This window comes from Mustelus asterias, unplaced genomic scaffold (assembly GCF_964213995.1).
Source record: "Mustelus asterias unplaced genomic scaffold, sMusAst1.hap1.1 HAP1_SCAFFOLD_2879, whole genome shotgun sequence".
NCBI lineage: Eukaryota > Metazoa > Chordata > Chondrichthyes > Carcharhiniformes > Triakidae > Mustelus > Mustelus asterias.
The window spans coordinates 15,845-37,480 of record NW_027592824.1 but is presented as its reverse complement, the minus strand read 5'-3'; the positions used below and the strand labels follow the sequence as shown (position 1 = coordinate 37,480).

At 46.6% G+C, this 21,636-nt stretch overlaps 1 protein-coding gene across 1 annotated transcript; it reads left to right on the top strand.

The window, feature by feature from the left end:
- Positions 1 to 5,757: 5,757 nt before the first annotated feature.
- LOC144490107 (acyl-coenzyme A thioesterase 1-like) lies at positions 5,758 to 12,588 on the top strand. Its single transcript, XM_078207918.1, has 3 exons — positions 5,758 to 6,256; positions 11,048 to 11,250; positions 11,907 to 12,588. The coding sequence occupies exons 1-3, from the start codon at positions 5,788 to 5,790 to the stop codon at positions 12,474 to 12,476; spliced, it is 1,242 nt and encodes a 413-aa protein (XP_078064044.1). The 5' UTR covers positions 5,758 to 5,787; the 3' UTR covers positions 12,477 to 12,588.
- Positions 12,589 to 21,636: the final 9,048 nt, after the last annotated feature.

The window sequence follows — 21,636 nt, the reverse complement described above, 5'->3', positions numbered from 1 at the left end:
CCGTGGTGTCAAAATATTTCTTCATTAATACCCAGTACTTCAGAAGGGTAGTTCGCACATACACTTCAGCTTAAAAACCGTTGTTCGTCATTTTAAGCCACTTAGTGTCTTTGTGGAAACATGATGTGGAGATGCTGGCATTGGACTGGGGTGGGCACAGTAAGAAGTCTCACAACACCAGGCTAAAGTCCAACAGGTTTATTTGGAATCACGAGCTTTCGGAGCACTGCTCCTCCACCAGGTGAGTCAAGAGGTGAGTTCACAAACACGGCATCTATAGACAGAGACACCATTGCAAGATAATAGTTGGAATGCGAGTCTTTACAGGTACAAACAGTACGAGTGGAGAGAGGGGTAATCTTTAACCTGTGATTATCCCTCTCTCCACTCATATTGTCTGTACCTGTAAAGACTCACATTCCAACCGTTATCTTGCAATTGAGTCTCTTTGTATATGCCGTGTTTGTGAACCCACCTCTCCACTCACCTGATGAAGGAGCAGCGCTCTGAAAGCTCATGATTCCAAATAAACCTGTTGGACATTAACCTGGTGTTGTGAGACTTCTTTGTGAAAGCATGTTTAGTTTTCTTTTATCAGTCTTCTTTCATCCCCTCTGCTTCTGAAGATGTTGATGCATGGTATGTTGTTTGGTAGAACACAGTAAGAAGTCTCACAACACCAGGTTAAAGTCCAACAGGTTTATTTGGTAGCAAATACCATAAGCTTTCGGAGCACTGCTCCTTGTACCAGTTGCCCCTTAGTGTCTCAAGATGTGTAGGTTCGATGGATTAGCCATGGTAAATGTGTGGGGTTACGGGGATAGGGCAGGGGGGGGGCGAGCCTGGGTAAGATACTCTAACAGAGGGTCAGTGCAGACCCAATGGGCTGAATCACCTTCTGCACTGGAGGGATTGCATGCGAATGTTTGCTACCAACTTGATCGTGTGTGCTGGGTGGGGTGAAATATTGGGAGTTCACAACTGAGCCTGGTCTTGTCCTTACCAGACCTCTGTACGGTGCATTTCCAACAGCTAACTGGATAGATAACTCTCAGAAAGCATGAATGTTTTGTTCTGTTCTCTTTCCCATATCCTTTGGGTGACAGTGCCCCTCCCCCACTATCAAACCACCCCCTTGCCCTGCTCAGCTTAGGTAGAATTCAGGAATTTAAAACTTGGTAAAATCAGTTTTGATTTGATTTATTATTGTCACACGTATTGGGATACAGTGAAAAGTATTGTTTCTTGCGCACTATACAGACAAAGCATACCACAGAGTACATAGGTGGCAGAGTGGTTAGCACTGCTGCCTCACAGTGCCAGGGACCCGGGTTCGATTCCGGCCTCGGGTCACTGCCTTTGTGAAGTTTGCACATTCTCCCTGTCTCTGCGTGGGTTTCCACCCACAGTCCAAAGATGTGCGGGTCAGGTGGATTGGCCGTGCTAAATTGCCCCTTAGTAAGAGGGGGACTAGCTAGGGTAAATGCATGGAGTTATGGGGATAGGGCCCGGGTGGGATTGTGGTCAGTGCAGACTCGATGGGCCGAATGGCCTCCTGCACTGTAGGATTCTATGATTCTACGTAGGGGAAAAGGAAAGGAGGGGGTTCAGAGTATTGTGTTACAGTCACAGCTGGGGTGTAAAAAAGTTAGAATTCTGTTTTAAGAGTGTAGAACAAGCGTAAAAGATAGAATTACAGGGAATGCTGGGGTAAGCTCGCAAGTAGTCACCTCACTCCGGCGCCATCTTGGATCCTGTACCAAGTGATGCTTTGACGTACGAAGCCAGCATTCCTATTCAGTCAAACTGAAAAATAATTTTGTACCATAAAAATAACATCCGAAAAGCATTTGTTAATGCGGACAACAGTTCCCAGTCATAGTTATTGTAGCCTTTGATTATGCACATCTTCCCTCAGAATGGAATGATCAATAAACTGGTGTTGGTGCAACTATTGAATTTCAGTGCCAAGATTTCTACATATCATTCCGTGATAGAGAGTGGAAGGAAGTGACATAGAAACTCGAAGCAGGAGTAGGCCATTCGGCCTATGAGCCTGCTCTGCCATTCATTTTGATCATGACTGATCATCAAACTCAATTAATAAAAATAAATTTGACCCTTTGACAAAGGGTCATCTGGACTCGAAACGTCAGCTCTTTTCTCCTTACAGATGTTGCCAGACCTGAGATTTTCAAGCATTTTCTCTTGGTTATCAAATTCAATATCCTGATTCCCCCTTCCCCCCCCCCCCATATCCCTTGATCCCTTTAGCCCCACGAACTATATCTAATTTCTTCGTGAAATCAGTCAACGTTTTGGCCTCAACTACTTTCTATGGTAGTAAATTCCACACATTTACCACCTTCTGGGTGAAGAAACATCTCACCTCAGTTCTAAAAGGTTTACCCCTTATCCTCAAACTATGACCCCTCGTTCTGGACTCTCCCACCATTGGAAACATTCTTTCTGAATCTACCCTGTCTAACCCTGTTAGAATTTTATGTGAGGTCCCCTCTCACTCTTTTAATTCCAGTGGATATAATCCTAACTGAGTAAATCTCTCCTCAAATGACAGACCTGCCATCCCAGGAATCAGTCTGGTAAACCTTCGCTGTACTCCCTCTATAGCAAGGACATCCTTCCTCAGATAAGGACACCCAAACTGCACACAATACTCCGGGTGTGGCCTCACCAACACCCTGTACAATTGCAGCAAAACATCCCTATCCCTATACTCAAATCCTCTCGCTATAAAGGCCAACATACCATTTGCCTTCTTTACTGCCTGTTGTACCTACACATTTACTTTCAGCGACTGATGCACGAGGACTCCAAGGTTTCGATGAGTATCCACCTCTCTCAATTCACACCCATTCAAGTAATAATCTGTCTTCCTATTATTGCTACCAAAGTGGATAACCTCACATTTATCCGCATTATGCTGCATCAGCCATGCAGATGCCCACACACTCAGCCTGTCCAAATCACGCTGAAGCATCTCTGCATCCTCCTCACAGCTCACCCTCCCACCCAACTTTGTATCATCTGCAAATTTGGAGATAATACATTCAGTTCCCTCTTCCAAATCATTAATATATAATGTGAACAGTTGGGGATCCTAGCACAGATTCCTGCGGAACCCCACTAGTCACTGACGGATCATACAAAGGCAAAGATAAGGTTAAATTAATAAATTTGGATATGCATTGCGCGTCTCTTGGCAAGACACAGAAGCGAGTATGGAAATACACCCGCATTTCCAACATGTTCTCTTGAGTCAGCGGTAATTTACATTGACAGGGTCATGGGAGCCAAATGGGAGTGGCACGGTGGCACAGTGGTTAGCACTGCTGCCTCACAGTGCCAGGGACCCAAGTTCGATTCCAGCCTCAGATGACTGGAGTTTACACATTCTCCCCATGTGGGTTTGCTCCGGTTTCTTCCACCAGTCCAAAGATGTGGGGGTTAGGTGGATTGGCCATGCTAAATTGCCCCTTAAGTGTCAGGGGGATTAGCTGGGTAAATATGTGGGGTTATGGGGATAGGGCCTGAATGGGATTATTGTTGGTGCAGGCTGGATGGGCCGAATGGCCTCTTTCTGTACTGGGGGAATTCTATGATACTACTTTTGTATACAATTTCTTCATAATAAACAATAACATTCTATTAGCATTCCTAATTACTTGCTGTACCTGCATACTAACTTTGTGTGATTCGTGCACTATTACACCCTCTGCAGAGCCCAATAATCTCTCACCCTTTAATACACCCGATTTTTAACCGATGCCCCATTTAGCAGGGCATTGGGATTCCTGCCAACCATCTGATAAGGCTGAAGAATCTCTCCCCCCCACCCCCCCAACCTCTTTATATCTAGAGGACTAGGATAGAAGTCAAGTTTGAGCAATGCAATTCCCTGGTTAGAACACAGCTGGAGAAGTTCTGGGCACAACAACCTGGGAGTGATACATTGGCCTTGCATGGTGAATGCGTTGATTCACTAGGGGGATACCTGGAGTGGACTGCAATGTTAAAGCCATGAGAAGAGATTGTGCATGTTAGGATTGGATTATTTGGGATTTGGAGGATTAAGGGGTGTTCTCTCATTAACGTTTTCAAGATATGATAGGGGAGGCTGTGGTGCAGTGGTATTGTCACTGGACTAATAATCCAGAGACCCAGGGTAATGTTCTGAGAACCCGAGTTTGAATCCCACCATGGCAAATGTTGACATTAACATCGAATTAAGAATCTACTGATGACTATAAACTATTGTCAAATGTTGTAAAAACCCATCTGGTTCACTAATGTCCTTTAATTTAAAGCTTAAAGTTCAATTATTAGTCACAAGTAGGCTTACATTAACACTGCAATGAAGTTACCGTGAAGATCCCCTAGTCACCACACTCCGGCGCCTGTTCGGGTACACTGAAGGAGAATTTAGCATGGCCAATGCACCCTAACCAGCACATCTTTTGAAGTGTGGGAGGAAACCAGAGCACCCGGAGGAAACCCACGCAGACATGGGGAGAACATGCAGACAGACAGTGACCCAAGTTGGGAATCGAACCTTAGGGAAGGAAATCTGCTGTCCTTACCTGGTCTGGCCTACATGCGACTCCAGACCCACAGCAATGTGGTTGATTCTTAAGATACCCTCAGAGATGGCCTCGCAAGCCATTCAGTTCAAGGGCAATTAGGGATGGACAATAAATTTGGTTTGATTTATTATTGTCAGATGTATTGGGATACAGTGAAAAGTATTGTTTCTTGCGTGCTATACAGATAAAACACAGTCATATAGTATATGGGGGAGAAGGAGAGGAGAGAGTGCAGAATGTAGTGTTACAGTCATAGCTAGGATGTAGAGATCAACTTAATATAAGGTAGGTCCAATCAAAAGTCTGATGGCAGCAGAGAAGAAGCTGTTCTCGAGTTGGTTGGTATGTGAACTCAGACTTTTGTACCTTTTTCCCGACGGAAGAAGGTGGAATAGAGTATGTCCGGGGTGCGTGGGGTCATGGAATCGTAGAATCCCTACAGTGCAGAAGGAGACTATTTGGCCCATCAAGCCTGCACTGACAACAATCCCACCCTGGCCTCATCCCCGTAACCCCGCTAATCCCCCTGATACTAAGGGGCAATTCAGCATGGCCAAGAGTCCTTGATCACTTGGTTGGTGCGTGACCTCAGACTTTTGTATCTTTTTCCCAACGGAAGAAAGTGGAAGAGAGAATGTCTGTGCTGGCCCAGCCAGTGACACCACATCCTGAATGAAAAAACGAGCAAAAAAAACTGAAAGGACAGATAGAGAGAGGGAATTTTAAAAGTTTTGGGGAGCGAGCAGAAATGGGATACGTCGGGACCAAATAGTATGTTCCTCTGCATACAGTGTCAGTCCTGTTGACGGAGCTGTGCTGGGTTGTTTCTGGCCTTAGGATTTCTGCTCTGGTTTGCATCTCCATTTGTGTAAAGTGCAAATTACAAGGAAATCTGCCGTGTGTGTTCTTTTCAGAAAGTCATGTCTCAATCCCCAGTTAAAACGCTTAGCTTGGATCACTGTGTTTCCTGGCAACAGCTGGGAAGATGTGGATGCTGGATATTGAACCCTCATAGCGAGATTTCAGAAGGGCAATTCCAGCAAGCCAGACAGCGAAAGGCTTCAGATCCTCAGTGCCAATGCTGTCCCTGGTTTCCATGTCCCTGTCCAGCCAGTTCCGGGCGGCGCTGACCGGCTCCCAGTCCCTCCTGAGCCGCCATGTCCCGCTGGCTCACCGAGCCGGGATGGCGGTGAGCATCGGGGTCCAGCCCAGCCCCGACTCCCTGTTCGACGAGCCGCTGCGGATGCGGGTGAGCGGCCTCTCACCGCTGCAGCCGGTCGCCATGAAGGCCTGGCTCCGCGACGAGAAGGGGCAGCTCTTCCACTCCTTGGCTTTCTACCGGGCAGACGGCGAGGGCGAGCTGGACCCGGCTCACTCCCCCTCCCTGGGGGGACACTACACCGGCATCCAGCCCATGGGGCTCCTCTGGTCACTCAGCCCCCAAACCACCTTCACTCGCCTGGTCAAGAGGGACGTGGCCTCTTCCCCCCTCTCTGTCCACATCCAGGTGTTTGATGGACATTGCAGCCTGGAGCAGCTCACTCACCAGCCTTTGGCCACCGCCACCAACCAACGCTGGTTCATGAAGGAAGGGGTTAGCAGGATCCCAGTCAGAGAGGGCAGGGTCCAAGGCATCCTCTTCATCCCACCAGGTAAGACCTGATTTCAAATTTAACATCAACATTATTCTGTGTTTTTCTCACTGTGGGAAAGTGCTATTGATATCTAGACACTGGGCTGTGCTCTAACACTGTGTCAGACCCAATCGTCCCAATAACAACTCTTCACACAATTGGACCCCCCTATAAAAATCTTCTAAAATTGAAGGTGCATAATACTTTTGCTTTAGAAAAGAATAATTAAATATCTTAATTTGATTTATTATTGTCACATGTATTAGCATACAGTAAAAAGTATTGTTTCTTGCGTGCTGTATAGACAAAGCATACCGTTCATAGAGAAGAAAACGAGAGAGTGCAGAATGTTGTGTTACAGTCATAGCTAGGGTGTAGAGAAAGATCAACTTAATGCAAGGTAGCTCTATTCAAAAGTCTGACAGCAGCAGGGAAGAAGCTGTTATTGAGTCGGTTGGTACGTGACCTCAGACTTTTGTATCTTTTTCTCGACGGAAGAAGGTGGAAGAGAGAATGTCCAGGGTGCATGGGATGCTTGATTATGCTGGCTGCTTTTCCGAGGCAGCGGGAAGTGTAGACAGAAAGTGGGATTTCAAGATTAAAGATTCTACATTTTTAACACAGTATGAAATTGAATTGTATTTTATCATCAGTGTTCAAACACCTTCTGTATTTTATATTGTAGCTTGGCTTGAGTTTAGGCACATGAGCAAGCATCTACTAACCAAGTTACATTTTAGGAAGCATTTTAGGCTACCTGTAAATGTTTGCATAGTCAACGTTTAGCTAAACTAATCGGAAGGGTAAAATACTGATCCAGACAGCTTCCATTAATTCCTGAGGGGTGAACATTGACTAAAATAAGACTAATAATTACTTAACATTTAAAATGTAAATGTGAAATGCTCCAGTTTCCTCCCACTCTCCAAAGATGTGTAGGTTAGCTGGATTGGCCATGGTAAATTTCCCCTCAGTGTCCAAAGATGTGCAGGTTAGGTGGATTGGCCATGTTAAATTTCCCCTCAGTGTCCAAAGATGTGTAGGTTAGGTGGATTGGCCATGTTAAATTTCCCCTCAGTGTCCAAAGATGTGTAGGTTAGGTGGATTGGCCATGGTAAATTTCCCCTCAGTGTCCAAAGATGTGTAGGTTAGGTGGATTGGCCATGGTAAATTGCCCCTCATTGTCCAAAGATGTGTAGGTTAGGTGGATTGGCCATGTTAAATTTCCCCTCAGTGTCCAAAGATGTGTAGGTTAGGTGGATTGGCCATGTTAAATTTCCCCTCAGTGTCCAAAGATGTGTAGGTTAGGTGGATTGGCCATGGTAAATTTCCCCTCAGTGTCCAAAGATGTGTAAGTTAGGTGGATTGGCCATGTTAAATTTCCCCTCAGTGTCCAAAGATGTGCAGGTTAGGTGGATTGGCCATGGTAAATTTCCCCTCAGTGTCCAAAGATGTGTAGGTTAGGTGGATTGGCCATGGTAAATTGCCCCTCATTGTCCAAAGATGTGTAGGTTAGGTGGATTGGCCATGTTAAATTTCCCCTCAGTGTCCAAAGATGTGTAGGTTAGGTGGATTGGCCATGTTAAATTTCCCCTCAGTGTCCAAAGATGTGTAGGTTAGGTGGATTGGCCATGTTAAATTTCCCCTCAGTGTCCAAAGATGTGTAGGTTAGGTGGATTGGCCATGTTAAATTTCCCCTCAGTGTCCAAAGATGTGTAGGTTAGGTGGATTGGCCATGTTAAATTTCCCCTCAGTGTCCAAAGATGTGTAGGTTAGGTGGATTGGCCATGTTAAATTTCCCCTCAGTGTCCAAAGATGTGTAGGTTAGGTGGATTAGCCATGGTAAATTTCCCCTTAGTGTCCCAGAATGTGCAGGTGAGGCGGACTGGCCATGCTAAATTGCTCCTCAGTATCCAGGGTAAATACGGCGGGGTTACGGGATAGGGCCTGGGTGGGATTGTAGTCAGTGCAGGCTCAATGGGCCGAATGGCCTCCCCCTGCAATGATTCTATGATTCTATGTTCGAAGTATTGATTACATAGAGAAACAATTTTATCCACAGGGCGGTCATGCAATATCAGATCTCTGTTTGGGTGCCAGGCCTTCGTGTAGGACGGGGATTGTTGAAGGAACGATTGGGGTGGCACGGTAGCACAGTGGTTAGCACTGCTGCTTCACAGCTCCAGCGACCTGGGTTCGATTCCCGGCTTGGGTCACTGTCTGTGTGGAGTTTGCACATTCTCCTCGTGTCTGCGTGGGTTTCTTCCGGGTGCTCCGGTTTCCTCCCACAGTCCAAAGATGTGCGGGTTAGGTTGATTGGCCATGCTAACATTGCCCCTTAGTGTCCTGAGATGCGTAGATTAGAGGGATTAGCGGGTAAAATATGCAGGGATATGGGGGTAGGGCCTGGGTGGGATTGTGGTCGGTGCAGACTCGATGGGCCGAATGGCCTCTTTCTGTACTGTAGGGTTTCTATGATTCTATCTATGGATACCATTCTTTTACCACAATTGACAGATGGTGCATAAAATAAATTCTTTTGGAAAGTATGTTACCGATAGCAAACCTCTTTCACATTGAATATTGGATGTATTTTCTCGGCCTTTTGGCTAAGATTGGGCGTCAGGTCAAGCCCAGGATGGGGTGCAATGTCTCGTCTTGTCAGCTTGGATCTTGTTTGTCTCCCTTGTGGGGACCTTGAATTGGATTCAAGGTTCATCTTCCGATTGGCCACTTTACAGCCTTCCAGACTGAACATTGAGTTCAACAGCTTCAGGGGATGGGCTCTCTCTCCTCCTCCTTCAACCCGTTTCCATTTCTTTTATTTCATTCAGTTTCTTCTTTTCATTTCATTCATCCATTTTTATCATCCTTCTTTCTCACTTCCATTTTTCCACTTCTCCATTCCCGCTCTGCTTCATGCAACCCCGCCCCCCCCAAACCCCCCCCCCCCCCCCCCCCCACACCCCTTCAGGGCAACTGCCTTGGCCATCCGTGCCTCTGTTCTGCCATTCACACACTCTGATCTCTTAATGGACACTTCTAGCCACTCTCTCAACCTTCTTCATCCTCATTTCCATTCCCTTTGTCCTATTACAGCCCCCCCCCCCCCACTCCCACCCTCTCAGTATAAATCAATTGTCCTCAGCTCTACGGAGGGGGGATATATTGTTTGCCGTTTGCACTCATCCATCAAAGCTGGCCGGAAAACCAGGGGGATTATGAAATGTGTACATCATCCTGCTTTTAACAAATACATCCTCAACCACTTAGTTGGGTGGTTATATTTCAATTAATGTGTTCCCTCTTCCAGATAAAGAGCCCTAATTAACCAATCGTAAACCTGTTTGAACAAGTTTCGCCAGCACACTGTTACTAGGTTGCTGCTTTCCGGATTGAACTTTCAAGTCCTCACTCGCCATGCAAGCACCTCTGATATTTTCTCCACTGTTTGAAGTCTAACACTGTGCTCACAATCTGTTACTGTGCTTACTGTTTGTGCAGCGAGACCTGAGTGTCCTCGTACACCAGTCGCTGAAGGTAAACATGCAATGCTAGCAGGCGGCAAAGAAGGCAAAAGGTATGTTGGCCTTCATAGTAAGAGGATTCGAGTACAGGAGAAGGGATGTCTTGCTGCAAGGTCCCTGGCGTTGTGAGGCAGCAGTGCTAACCACTGTGCCACCGGTGCGACCTCACGTTAAAGGTCCCAGCACTGATCCTTGAGGAATACCACTAGTCACAGCCCTCCATTCAGAAACGCACCCTTCCACTGCTACCCTCTGTCTTCTATGACCATGCCAGTTCTGTATCCATCTTGCCAGCTCACCTCTGATCCCGTGCGACTTCACCTTCTGTACCAGTCTGCCATAAGGGACCTTGTCAAAGGCCTTACTGAAGTCCATGAAGACAACATCCGCTGCCCTACCCTCATCAATCATCTTCATCACTTCCTTGAAAAACTTGATCAAGTGAGGTTGCCGAAACATGCCATACTTATCCTGGGATGGCAGGACAATCGCATGAGAAATTGAGTTGGTTATAATTATATTCGCTGGAGTTCAGAAGAATGAGGAGGGGGTCTCATACAAACCTATAAAATTCCGACAGGACGAGACAGGGTAGATTCAGGAAGGTTATTCCAGATGGTGGGGAGTCCAGAACAAGGGGTCACAGGGATATGGGGTAGACCATTTAGGAATGTGATGAGGAGAAATTTCTTCATCCAGAGAGTGGTCAGCCTGTGGAATTTGCTACCACAGAAAGCAGTTGAGGCTAAAATATTGAATGTTTTCAAGAAGCAGTTAGGTATAGCTCTTGGGCTAAAGGGATCAAAGGATATGGGAGGGAGGTGGGATCAGGCTATTGAGTTGGGGGATCAGTCATGATTATAATGAATGGCAGAACAGGCTCAGAGGGCCAAATGGCTTCCTCCTGCTCCTGTTTCTATGTCTCTATGTATATCTTCCTCCAACATATAAGACTCCACCTTGCACAGAATCTAAGTGACTGAAGAGGGGTTGGGGAACCTGGAAGTGGCAGGTGCGAGGAGGTCTTGCCAAATTCAATGACGGGACCTCGCTGGACTTATCTTCACATGGCAGCCACCTGCCAGGCTGTCCAGCCTTCAACTGGCAACAGTTCTGACCACCAGAAAAATCAGAGGGTAGAAGCAAAGTGGGATTAGACCGGCAATCAGGTGAGAGGAGGGAGGAAGACCAGGGATTTTGGGATTAGATGACGGGAACGAGGTAAGTCAAAACAATTCAGAAGAGGCATCAACATTGGAATAACGTTTTTTGAATTCAACAGGAAAGGGGCCATTTCCTGGAGTGATTTGTGTGAACGAAATGCAAAGTAGATTGACAGAATACAGAGCCAGCCTCTTGGCAAACCATGGTTTTACAACACTGGCGTTAGCCTACCGACACCATGCCGACCTTCCCAAAGACAAGCTAACCCTTGACTTAGGATATTTCGAAGAAGCTGTGACGTTTTTGCGGGAGCATCCAAAGGTCAGTTACCTAATCAGATAAATAACTTACATTTAGTAACATTTGCACTGAGATGGAGTCGGCCTGCTGTTTATCTGTGACACCGATCTCTAATATTAAGCATCATGTGGGCAGCACGACGGCCCAGTGGTTAGCACTGCTGCCTCACAGCCTCAGGGACCCAGGTTCAATTCCAGCCTTGGGTCGCTGTTTGTGCGGAGTATGCACGTTCTCCCAGTGTCTGCGTGGGTTTCCCTCCGGGTGCTCCGATTTCCTCCCGCACTCCAAGGATGTGCAGGTTAGGTTGATTGGCCATGTTAAATTGCCCCTTCATGTCAGGGGAATTAGTTGAGTAAATATGTGGGGTTACGGGGATAGGGCCTGGATGGGATTGTGCTCAATGGACCGAATGACCTCTTTCTGAACTGTAGGGATTCTATGAATTCATCTGCTGTGCTGGGGTTTGAACTCTGGCCCCAAAGAATTAGCCTGGGTCTCTCAATTACTAGTCCAGTGATATTACCACTGCGCCATCATCTCCCTTTCTCCAGAGGAGCACCTGTCTTACAGAATCTTAATCCTCCAGTTTATTTTCTCTTTCAGGAACATGATCTTATTGTGTGTCGCTGTTCTGAGTATATGTTGCCCTTAATGAATAATTCAGAAATGTCTTCCAGGTTAAAGGTCCTGGCATTGGAGCGATGGGAATATCAAAAGGCGCAGATCTGGTTCTCTCAATGGCCACCTTCCTGCCAGATGTGCTTGCAGCCGTTGTTATCAATGGATGCATCACCAGTGCTGCACTTGGACTGCGCTTCAAGAATGAGCTGGTTTCTGCTGCTCTGGGTTACACAATAAGCCGAATGCGGATTGCAGACTCGGGAGTTGCAGACATATTTGAGATAATAAACAGAGTTAACAAGGACAGTATGATGCCAATAGAAATGGCTGAGGGAACCATCCTCTTCGTTGTCGGGGAAGACGATAGGAACTGGAACAGCAAGTTCTTTGCCCTTGAGGCCATAAAAAGGTTGGAAGAGCATGGCAAGGATAATTTTCAGATCCTCAGTTATCCAGGAGCTGGGCATTACCTGGAGCCCCCATTTTTCCCCTTTTGCTATGCCTCTCACCACGCGGTGGTAGGCGTGCCAACAAGGTGGGGCGGGAATGCCGAGGCACATTCATTTGCACAGGAGGACCTGTGGCCAAAGGTTCAGGAATTTCTCCGGAAATCCCTAAATCAGTAGAGGGCAGCAAAGACGGATTGCTGTAGCAATGGTGGAGTCCGGGCAGAATGATGACCCTCATCTTGCTGGAATCACAGAACCCCTACAATGTAGAAGGAGGCCCATCGAATCTGCACCGACCACAATCCCACCCAGGCCTTATCCCCGTAACCCTACATATTTACCCTGTTAATTCCCCGAGACTAAGATCAATTTAGCTTGGCCAATCTACCTAACCCACACATCTTGGGACACTGAGGGGCAATTTAGCATGGCTAATCCATCTAACCTGCAGATCTTGGGACACTAAAGGGCAATTTAGCATGGCCAATCCACCTGACCCACCTAACATCTTTGGAGTGTGGGAGGAAACCGGAGCACCCGGAGGAAACCCACGCAGACACAGGAAGAATGTGGAGAATCCACACAGACAGTGACCAGAAGCCGGAATTGAACCTGGGTCCCTGGCGCTGTGAGGCAGCAGCGCTAACCACTGTGCCACCTTGCCGCCCTTTGAAAATTATTGACCACCATGTTTTCTCATTGCTTTGTCTACAATCTGGGCGTCTCTGAGCACCATTTGAATCTCAGCACACAATTGGAAGCTTTTCTGGGGAAATTTCAAACAATGATGGCACGGTGGCACAGTGGTTAGCATTGCTGTCTCAGAGTGCCAGGAATTCAGGTTCGATTCCTGGCTTGGGTCACTGTATGAAGTTTGCACATTCTCCCCATGTCTGCCTGGGTTTCCTCCGGGTGCTCCGGTTTCCTCCCACAGTCCAAAGATGTGTGGGTTAGATTGATTGGCCATGATAAATTGACGCTTGGTGTCCGGGGGAATTCCCACTCACCTGAAGAAGGGGCTTGGAGCTCCGAAAGCTTGTGTGGCTTTTGCTACCAAATAAACCTGTTGGACTTTAACCTGGTGTTGTTAAACTTCTTACTGTCCGGGGGATTAGCAGGGTAAATGTGTGGGGTTAGGGGGATTGAGTGGGATTGTTGTCAGTGCAGACTCGATGGGCTGAATGGCCTCCTTCTGCACTGTCGGGATTCTATGATTGATTTGTCTGATTTCTTAAGAACAGAGAATGTTGGAAAAACTCAGCTTTCTGGCAGTATCTGCGCAGAGAGAAATGGAATTAATGGGCAGAATTTTCCCAGCCCGACTGCCGCAGGAAGTGTAGCGGGTGGGACAGAAAATTCAGCAGACATTAAAGGTCTGTTGACCTGGGGAAGGAATTTCTGGACTTGGGGCACGGGCGACCAGAAGATCCCACCCAAAATTTTGATGGTCTGTCTGATCATGTCGCCAAGGAACTCTAAAGAAGAGTCCTGCGGACTCGAAACGTTAACTTTGTTTCTCACTCCACAGATGCTGCCAGACTTGATGAGTTTATCCAGTGTTTTCTGTTTTTGATATCAGATTTCCAGCATCCGCAGTATTTTGCCTTTATATTAATTTGCCTAGATTTGGTTTAAATGCATCTTTTTATTTTGATTTGATTTATTATTGTCACAGTGAAATGTATTGTTTTGCGTATTGTTATGTATTATTTTTTATTCATTCGTGGGACATGGGTGTCGCTGGCTGGCCCATCGCATTTATTGCCCATCCCTAGTTGCCCTTGAGAAGGTGGTGGTGAGCTGCCTTCTTGAATCGCTGCAGTCCATGTGCTGTGGGTTGACCCACAATGTTGTTAGGGAGGGAATTCCAGGATTTTGACCCAGTGGCTGCAAAGGAACGGCGATATATTTCCAAGTCAGGATGGTGAGTGGCTTGGAGGGGGACTTGCAGGTGGTGGTTTCCTCAGGATCTTTGGTGAATTGCTGCAGTGCATCTTGTAGATGGTACACACTGCTGCTACTGAGCGTCGGTGGTGGAGGGATTGAATGTTTGTAGATGTGGTGCCAATCAAGCGGGCTGCTTTGTCGTGGATGGTGTCAAGCTTCTTGAGTGTTGTTGGAGCTGCACCCATCCAGGCAAGTGGGGAGTATTCCATCACACTCCTGACTTGTGCTTTGTATGTGGTGGACAGACTTTGGGGAGTCAGGAGGTGAGTTACTCACCACAATATTCCTAGCCTCTGACCTGCTCTTGTAGCCACTGTGATAATGTGGTGAGTCCAGTTGAGCTTCTGGTCAATGGTAACCCCAAGGATTCAGTGATGGTAACATCATTGGTATGTATTGTTATCCATACAAATCATACCATACTTAACTCACAAAGAGTCGCCATGCTCCGGCATCATCTTGAAATATGGATATGGTCAATCCACAGTAAGATCAGTAACACATCCTCATTCTCTCACCACTCCCTGTCTTGTGAGGACTGGCTGCCAGGATTTTGGGGCCTTGTGTCGAGGTCAGGTTTTTAAAGTTTAAATTCATTTATTAGTGTCACAAGTAGGCTTACATTAACACTGCAATTAAGTTACTGAGAAAATCCCCTAGTCGCCACACTCCGGCGCCTGTTCGGGTACACTGAGGGAGAATTTAGCATGGCCAATGCACCTAACCAGCACGTCTTTCGGACTGTGGGAGGAAACCCACGCAGACACGGGGAGAACATGCAGAATCCGCACAGACAATGACCGAAGCCAGGAATCGAACCTGGGTCCCTGGCGCTGTGAGGCAGCAGTGCTAACCACTGTGCCGCCATGCTGCCCCGGTTTTGTGAATTAAAGGCACATGGCCAATAGGGAGATAGCAATTTTTTAAAAATTAATTTGTGGGACATGGATGTCGCTGGCTGGCCAGCATTTATTGCCCACCCCTAGTTGCCCTTGGAGGGCAGTTGAGAGTCAACCACATTGCTGTGGCCCTGGAGCCATATGTGGGCTAGACCAGGTAAGGATGGCAGATTTCCTTCCCGAAAGGACATTAGTGAACCAGATGGGTTTTTCCGACAATCGACAACGATTTCATGGCCATTAGTAGTCTTAATTCCAGATTTTTTTTATTGAATTCAAATTCCATTACCTGCCGTGGCGGGATTCGAACCCGGGTTCACAGAACATGAGATGAGTTCCTGGATTAATAGTCTAGCGATAATACCACTCGGCCATTGCCTCCCCTAACTTGCACAATGGATTGCTGCCATGCATTAATAGAGAGAGACAGAGATTGCAAACATGTCAGATACTCAGTGGGTAGAGTGTGTGTCCAACTCACTCAGAGTGATTCGGAGTTTGAGAGACTTCACTTCCCAAACTAATAATCTCTGGAAAGATTATCAAGAGGATTTGAGTACAGGAACAGGGATGTTTTACTGCAAGTGTATCATTGCATCAAATATGACTCACCTGATGAAGGGGCAGCGCTCCGAAAGCTCATGCTACCAAATAAACCTGTTGGACTTTAACCTGGTGTTGTGAGACATTGCATCAAAAGGACCAATGGCTAAACTCTATAACTGGCTCAATGGCAGTTGAGCCAGCAGTCTGTGAATCACGGCACCTTCAGTCAAAACTCAAAACGATTCATTTCTCACCGTTTCATTTCTCCAACCCACCAGACAGTGATCTGATCACTCCACTTCAACAGGAAGGGACTGGATCAATAGGGCGGCACGGTAGCACAGTGGTTAGCACTGCTGCTTCACAGCTCCAGGGACCTGCGTTCGATTCCCGGCTTGGGTCACTGTCTGTGTGGAGTTTGCACATTCTCCTCGTGTCTGCATGGGTTTCCTCCGGGTGCTCCGGTTTCCTCCCACAGTCCAAAGATGTGCGGGTTAGGTTGATTGGCTATGCTAAAATTGCCCCTTAGTGTCCTGGGATGTGTAGATTAGAGGGATTAGTGGGTAAAATATGTAGGGATATGGGGGTAGGGCCTGGGTGGGATTGTGGTCGGTGCAGACTCGATGGGCCGAATGGCCTCTTTCTGTACTATATGGTTTCTATGAATACAAATTATTTATTCTATTGTCGGTTTAAAATTCATTGTGTTGACAATAATAGAAAGCAGGAGTAGGCCCTTCGGCCCATCGAGCCTTGTCCGCCGTTCAGTATGATCACAGCTGATCCTCTATCTCAACACCAGACTCGCGTCCTCTCCCCATTCCCCTTTACAGTGGGGTGGGGGTGGGAGGGGGAGGAGGGAGGTATTGTATAGCCTCACACATCCCCATCCTTCCCGGCCATGTGGAGCTAATAATGGGGAGGTGATGGCCTAGTGGTATTATTGCGAGACTATTAATCCAGCAACTCAGCTAATGTTCTGGGGACTCAGATTCGAATCCCACCGCGGCAGGCGGTGGAATTTGCATTCAACAAAAATAAATCTGGAATTAAAAACCTACTGATGACCATAAAACCATTGTCAATTGTCGGAAAAACCCATCTGGTTCCCTTCCTTTTGGGGAGGAAATCTGTCATCCTTACCCGGTCTGGCTAACATGTGACACCTGATCCACAGCAACTGCCCTCGGGCAACTAGAGATGGGAAATAAATGCAAGCCAGCCAGTGATGCTCATGCTGCACGGTGGCACAGTGGTTAGCACTGCTGCCTCACAGCGCCAGAGACTCAGGTTCAATTCCCGGCTTGGGTCACTGTCTGTGTGGAGTCTGCACGTCCTCCCCGTGCCTGCGTGGGTTTCCTCCGGGTGCTCCAGTTTCCTCCCACAGTCCAAAGATGTGCGGGTTAGGCGGATTGGCCATGCTAAATTGCCCCTTAGTGTCAGGGGGTTAGTAGGGTAAATATGTGGGGTTACCGGAATAGGGCTTGGGTCGGATTGTGGTCGGTGCAGACTCGATGGGCCGAATGGTCTCCTTCTGCACTGCAAGGATTCTATGATCCTATGTCCCATGAATTAATTTTTAAAATACTTATTAACGTCTCATTGGCTGTAGAATTTAGATTCTGTGATCTTCATGTTGAATGTAAAGGTTGAATTTAATCTTTGGTTTTGCCACGTTAAATGTAAAGATTGATTGTTATTGATTGTTGCTGGCATCACGTGTATCTATCATCCTATGACACTGATACTCAATAAATTAGCTTTATTTTGCGTGTGAGATGTGTCACCTCAAGTTCTTAATCTTTAGAGTTCCCTGTGATCTATCTCAATATCACCATGACCTTTTAAATAGATGTCCGCTGGGTCATTTTTATTCTGAAAGCCATCCAACAGCGTATGTTGTGATTGGTGTGTTTCTATTGAACTATTCCCCATAACAGTCAATCATTCAGATACCATAATGAAGCTGCTATGAGTGGACGAGCACAATTTCCTTGTGGAGCCCCCACCGGGGCTACACCGACCAAAGTAAGGTCACCTCACCCATCTCCATAAAAGAGACTGTATTCTTTACATAAGACCATGAGATGTAGGAGCAGAATTAGGCCATTTGGCCCATCTAGTCTGCTCCGCCATTCAATTATGGCTGATATGAGTTTCATCCCCATTCTCCTGCCTTCTCTCCATAATCCTTAATCCCCTTATTGATCAAAAACTTATCTATCTCTGTCTTAAAGACACTCAGTGACCTAGCCTCCACAGCCCTCTGTGGCAATGAGTTCCACAGATTCACCACTCTCTGGCTGAAGAAATTCCTCCTCAAATCAGTTTTAAAGGAACGTCCCTTCACTCTGAGGTTGTGCCCTCGAGTTCTAATCTCTCCTACTCGTGGAAACATCCTCCCCACGTCCACTCTCTCTAGGCCTCTAATATTCTGTAAGTTTCAATTAGATCCCCCCTCATCCTTCTAAACTCCATCGAGTACAGACCCAGACTCTTTAACCGCTCCTCATGACAAACCCTTCATTCCTGGGATCATTCTTGTGAACCTCCTCTGGATCCCCTCCAAGGCCAGCACATCCTTCCTTAGATATGGGGTCCAAAACTGCTCACAGCCTCAGCAGTACATCCCTGTATTCTAGCCCTCTAGAAATGAATGCTAACATTGAATTTGCCTTCCTAACTGCCAACTGAAACTACATGTTAATCTTAAGAGAGTCCTGAACCAGGACTCCCAAGTCCCTTTGCGCTTCAGATTTCTGAAGCCTTCCCCCATTTAGAAAATATTCTACAGCTCTATTCTTCCTACCAAAGTGCATAAGCTCACACTTTCCCACATTGTATTCCATCTGCCACTTCTTTGCCCACTGTCCGAACCTGTCCTAGTCATTCTGCAGCCTCCCCACTTCCTCAACACTACTCTTCCCTCTCGAATAGAATCATAGCATCCCTACAATGCAGAAGAGACCATTCAGCCCATTGAGTCTGCACCGAATCTCTGACAGGGTATCTTACCCAGGCCCTCTCCCCTGCCCTATCCCTGCAACTCTAACATTTACCATGGCTAATCCCACTAATCTACACATCTTTGGACACTAAGGAACAATTTTAGCATGGCCAATCCACCTAACCTGCACATCTTTGTACTGTGGGAGGAAACCAGAGCACCCGGAGGAAATCCACGCAGACACGGGGAGAATGTGCAAACTCCACACACACAGTGACCCTAGGCAGGAATTGAATCCAGACCCCTGGAGCTGTGAGGCAGCAGCGCTAACCACTGCATCACCTTGCCACCCTTGGGATGGAATATTAACAATAGTGGAGACGCAAAGAGATTCAGCGACACATCAAAACAGCTGGCTACAATATAATCAACAGGTGCACCAATAGTCAAAAGATTGATGGGATGTTGGACTTCAGAATGGGAGAACTGGATTATAAAGGGGAGAAGTTTTGCTAGGGCTCTACAAAGTCATTGTTATGTCACAGCTGAAGCATAGTCTACCATTCTGAGCACTGCAATTTAGAAATAGTATTGGAAGGAGTGCAAAGCAGATTCATTAGCATGTCACCAGGGTTCCCATGACTAGATAGAAGAGATGCAAGTCAAGATGACATAAAACTAGCCAATGTTCCCTGAAATATAGATGGATAAAGGATGGTTTGATTCAGGATTTTAGGATTTTGAAATTCATTTTGATTTGATTTGATTTGATTTGATTTATTGTCTGGGATACAGTGAAAAGTATTGTTATTGTTTCTTGCACGCTGTACAGGCAAAACACCCTGTTCATAGAGTACGCGGGGAGAAGGAATGGAGAGGGTGCAGAGTATAGTGTTACAATCTCATCGAATACGGGAGCAGAAGTGAGGGGACTACGACTTGCTCTTGCTCCTATTTCTCCCATGCTGATGTTTCTAAAGGCTGGGCTTTCCTTTTGGGGCTCGGCACCTCCCTCTGCGACTGGATCCTGAACTTCCTAACTCACAGACCACAATGAGTAAGGATAGGCATCAACACCTCCTCCACGATCATCCTCAACACCGAGGCCCCACAAGGCTGTGTTCTCAGCCCCCAACTATACTCCTTGTACATCTATGACTGTGCGGCCAAATTCCCTCCAATTCGATTTTCAAGTTTGCTGACGACACCACCGTAATGGGTCGGATCTCAAACAATGAGGAGACAGTGTACAGGAATGAGATAAAGAATCTGGTGAACTGGTGCGGCAACAATAATCTCTCCCTCAATATCAACAAGACGAAAGAGATTGTCATCGACTTCAGGAAGCGTAAAGGAGAACATGCTCCTGTCTATATCAATGGGGACGAAGTAGAAAGGGTCGAGAGCTTCAAGTTTTTAGGTGTCCAGATCACCAACAACCTGTCCTGGTCCCCCCATGCCGACACTATAGTTAAGAAAGCCCACCAACGCCTCTACTTTCTCAGAAGACTAAGGAAATTTGGCATGTCAACTACGACTCTCACCAACTTTTATAGATGCACCATAGGAAGCATTCTTTCTGGTTGTATCACAGCTTGGTATGGCTCCTGCTCTACCCAAGACCGCAAGAAACTACAAAAGGTCGTGAATGTAGCCCAATCCATCACGCAAACCAACCTCCCATCCATTGACTCTGTCTACACTTCCCGATGCCTCAGCAAAGCAGTCAGCATAATTAAGGATCCCACGCATCCCGGACATTCTCTCTTCCACCTTCTTCCTTCGGGAAAAAGATACAAAAGTCTGAGGTCGCGTACCAACCGACTTAAGAACAGCTTCTTCCCTGCTGCTGTCAGACTTTTGAATGGACTTACCTTGCATTAAGTTGATCTTTCTCTACACCCTAGCTATGACTGTAACACTACATTCTGCACTCTCTCATTTCCTTCTCTATGAACGGTATGTTTTGTCTGTATAGCACGCAAGAAACAATACTTTTCACTGTATGTTAATACATGTGACAATAATAAATCAAATCAAATCAAATCATGATGGAATTATAGAATCCCTACAGAGCAGAAGGAGGCCATTCAGCCCATCGAGCCTGCACCGACCACAATCCCACCCAGGCCCTATTCCTGTAACACCACATAGTTACCCTTCTAATCCCCCGACACTAGCATGGCCAATCAACCGAAACCACACATCTTTGGACTGTAGGAGGAAACCGGAGCACCCGGAGGAAACCCACGCAGACACAGGGAGAATGTGCAAACTCCACACAGACAGTGACCCAAGCCGGGACTCGAACCTGGGTCCCTGGCGCTGTGAGGCAGCAGTGCTAACCACTGTGCCACCGTGCCGCTCTTGGGATGGAATATTAACAACAGTGGCGACTCAAAGACATTCGGCGATACATCAAAACAGCTTACTGCAATATAATCAACAGGTGCACAAATAGTCAAAAAATTGATGGGATGTTGGACCTCATAATGGCAGAACTGGAATATAAAGGGGAGAAGTTTTGCTCGAACTTTACAAAGTCGTTATGTCACATCTGAAGCATAGTCTACAATTCTGGGCACTGCAATTTAGAAATAATATTGGAAGGAGTGCAAAGCAGATTCATTAACATGTCACCAGGGTTCCCATGGCTAGATAGAAGAGATGCAAGTCAAGATGACATAAAACTAACTAATGTTCCCTGAAATATAAATGGATAAAGGATGGTTTGATTCGGGACTTTACAATTTTGAAATTCATTTTGATTTGATTTGATTTATTGTCTGGGATACAGTGAAAAGTATTGTTATTGTTTCTTGCACTCTGTACAGGCAAAACACCCTGTTCATAGAGTACGCGGGGAGAAGGAATGGAGAGGGTGCAGAGTATAGTGTTACAATCTCATCGAATACGGGAGCAGAAGTGGGGGAATACGACCTGCTCTTGCTCCTATTTCTCCTGTGCTGATGTTTCTAAAGGCTGGGCTTTCCTTTTG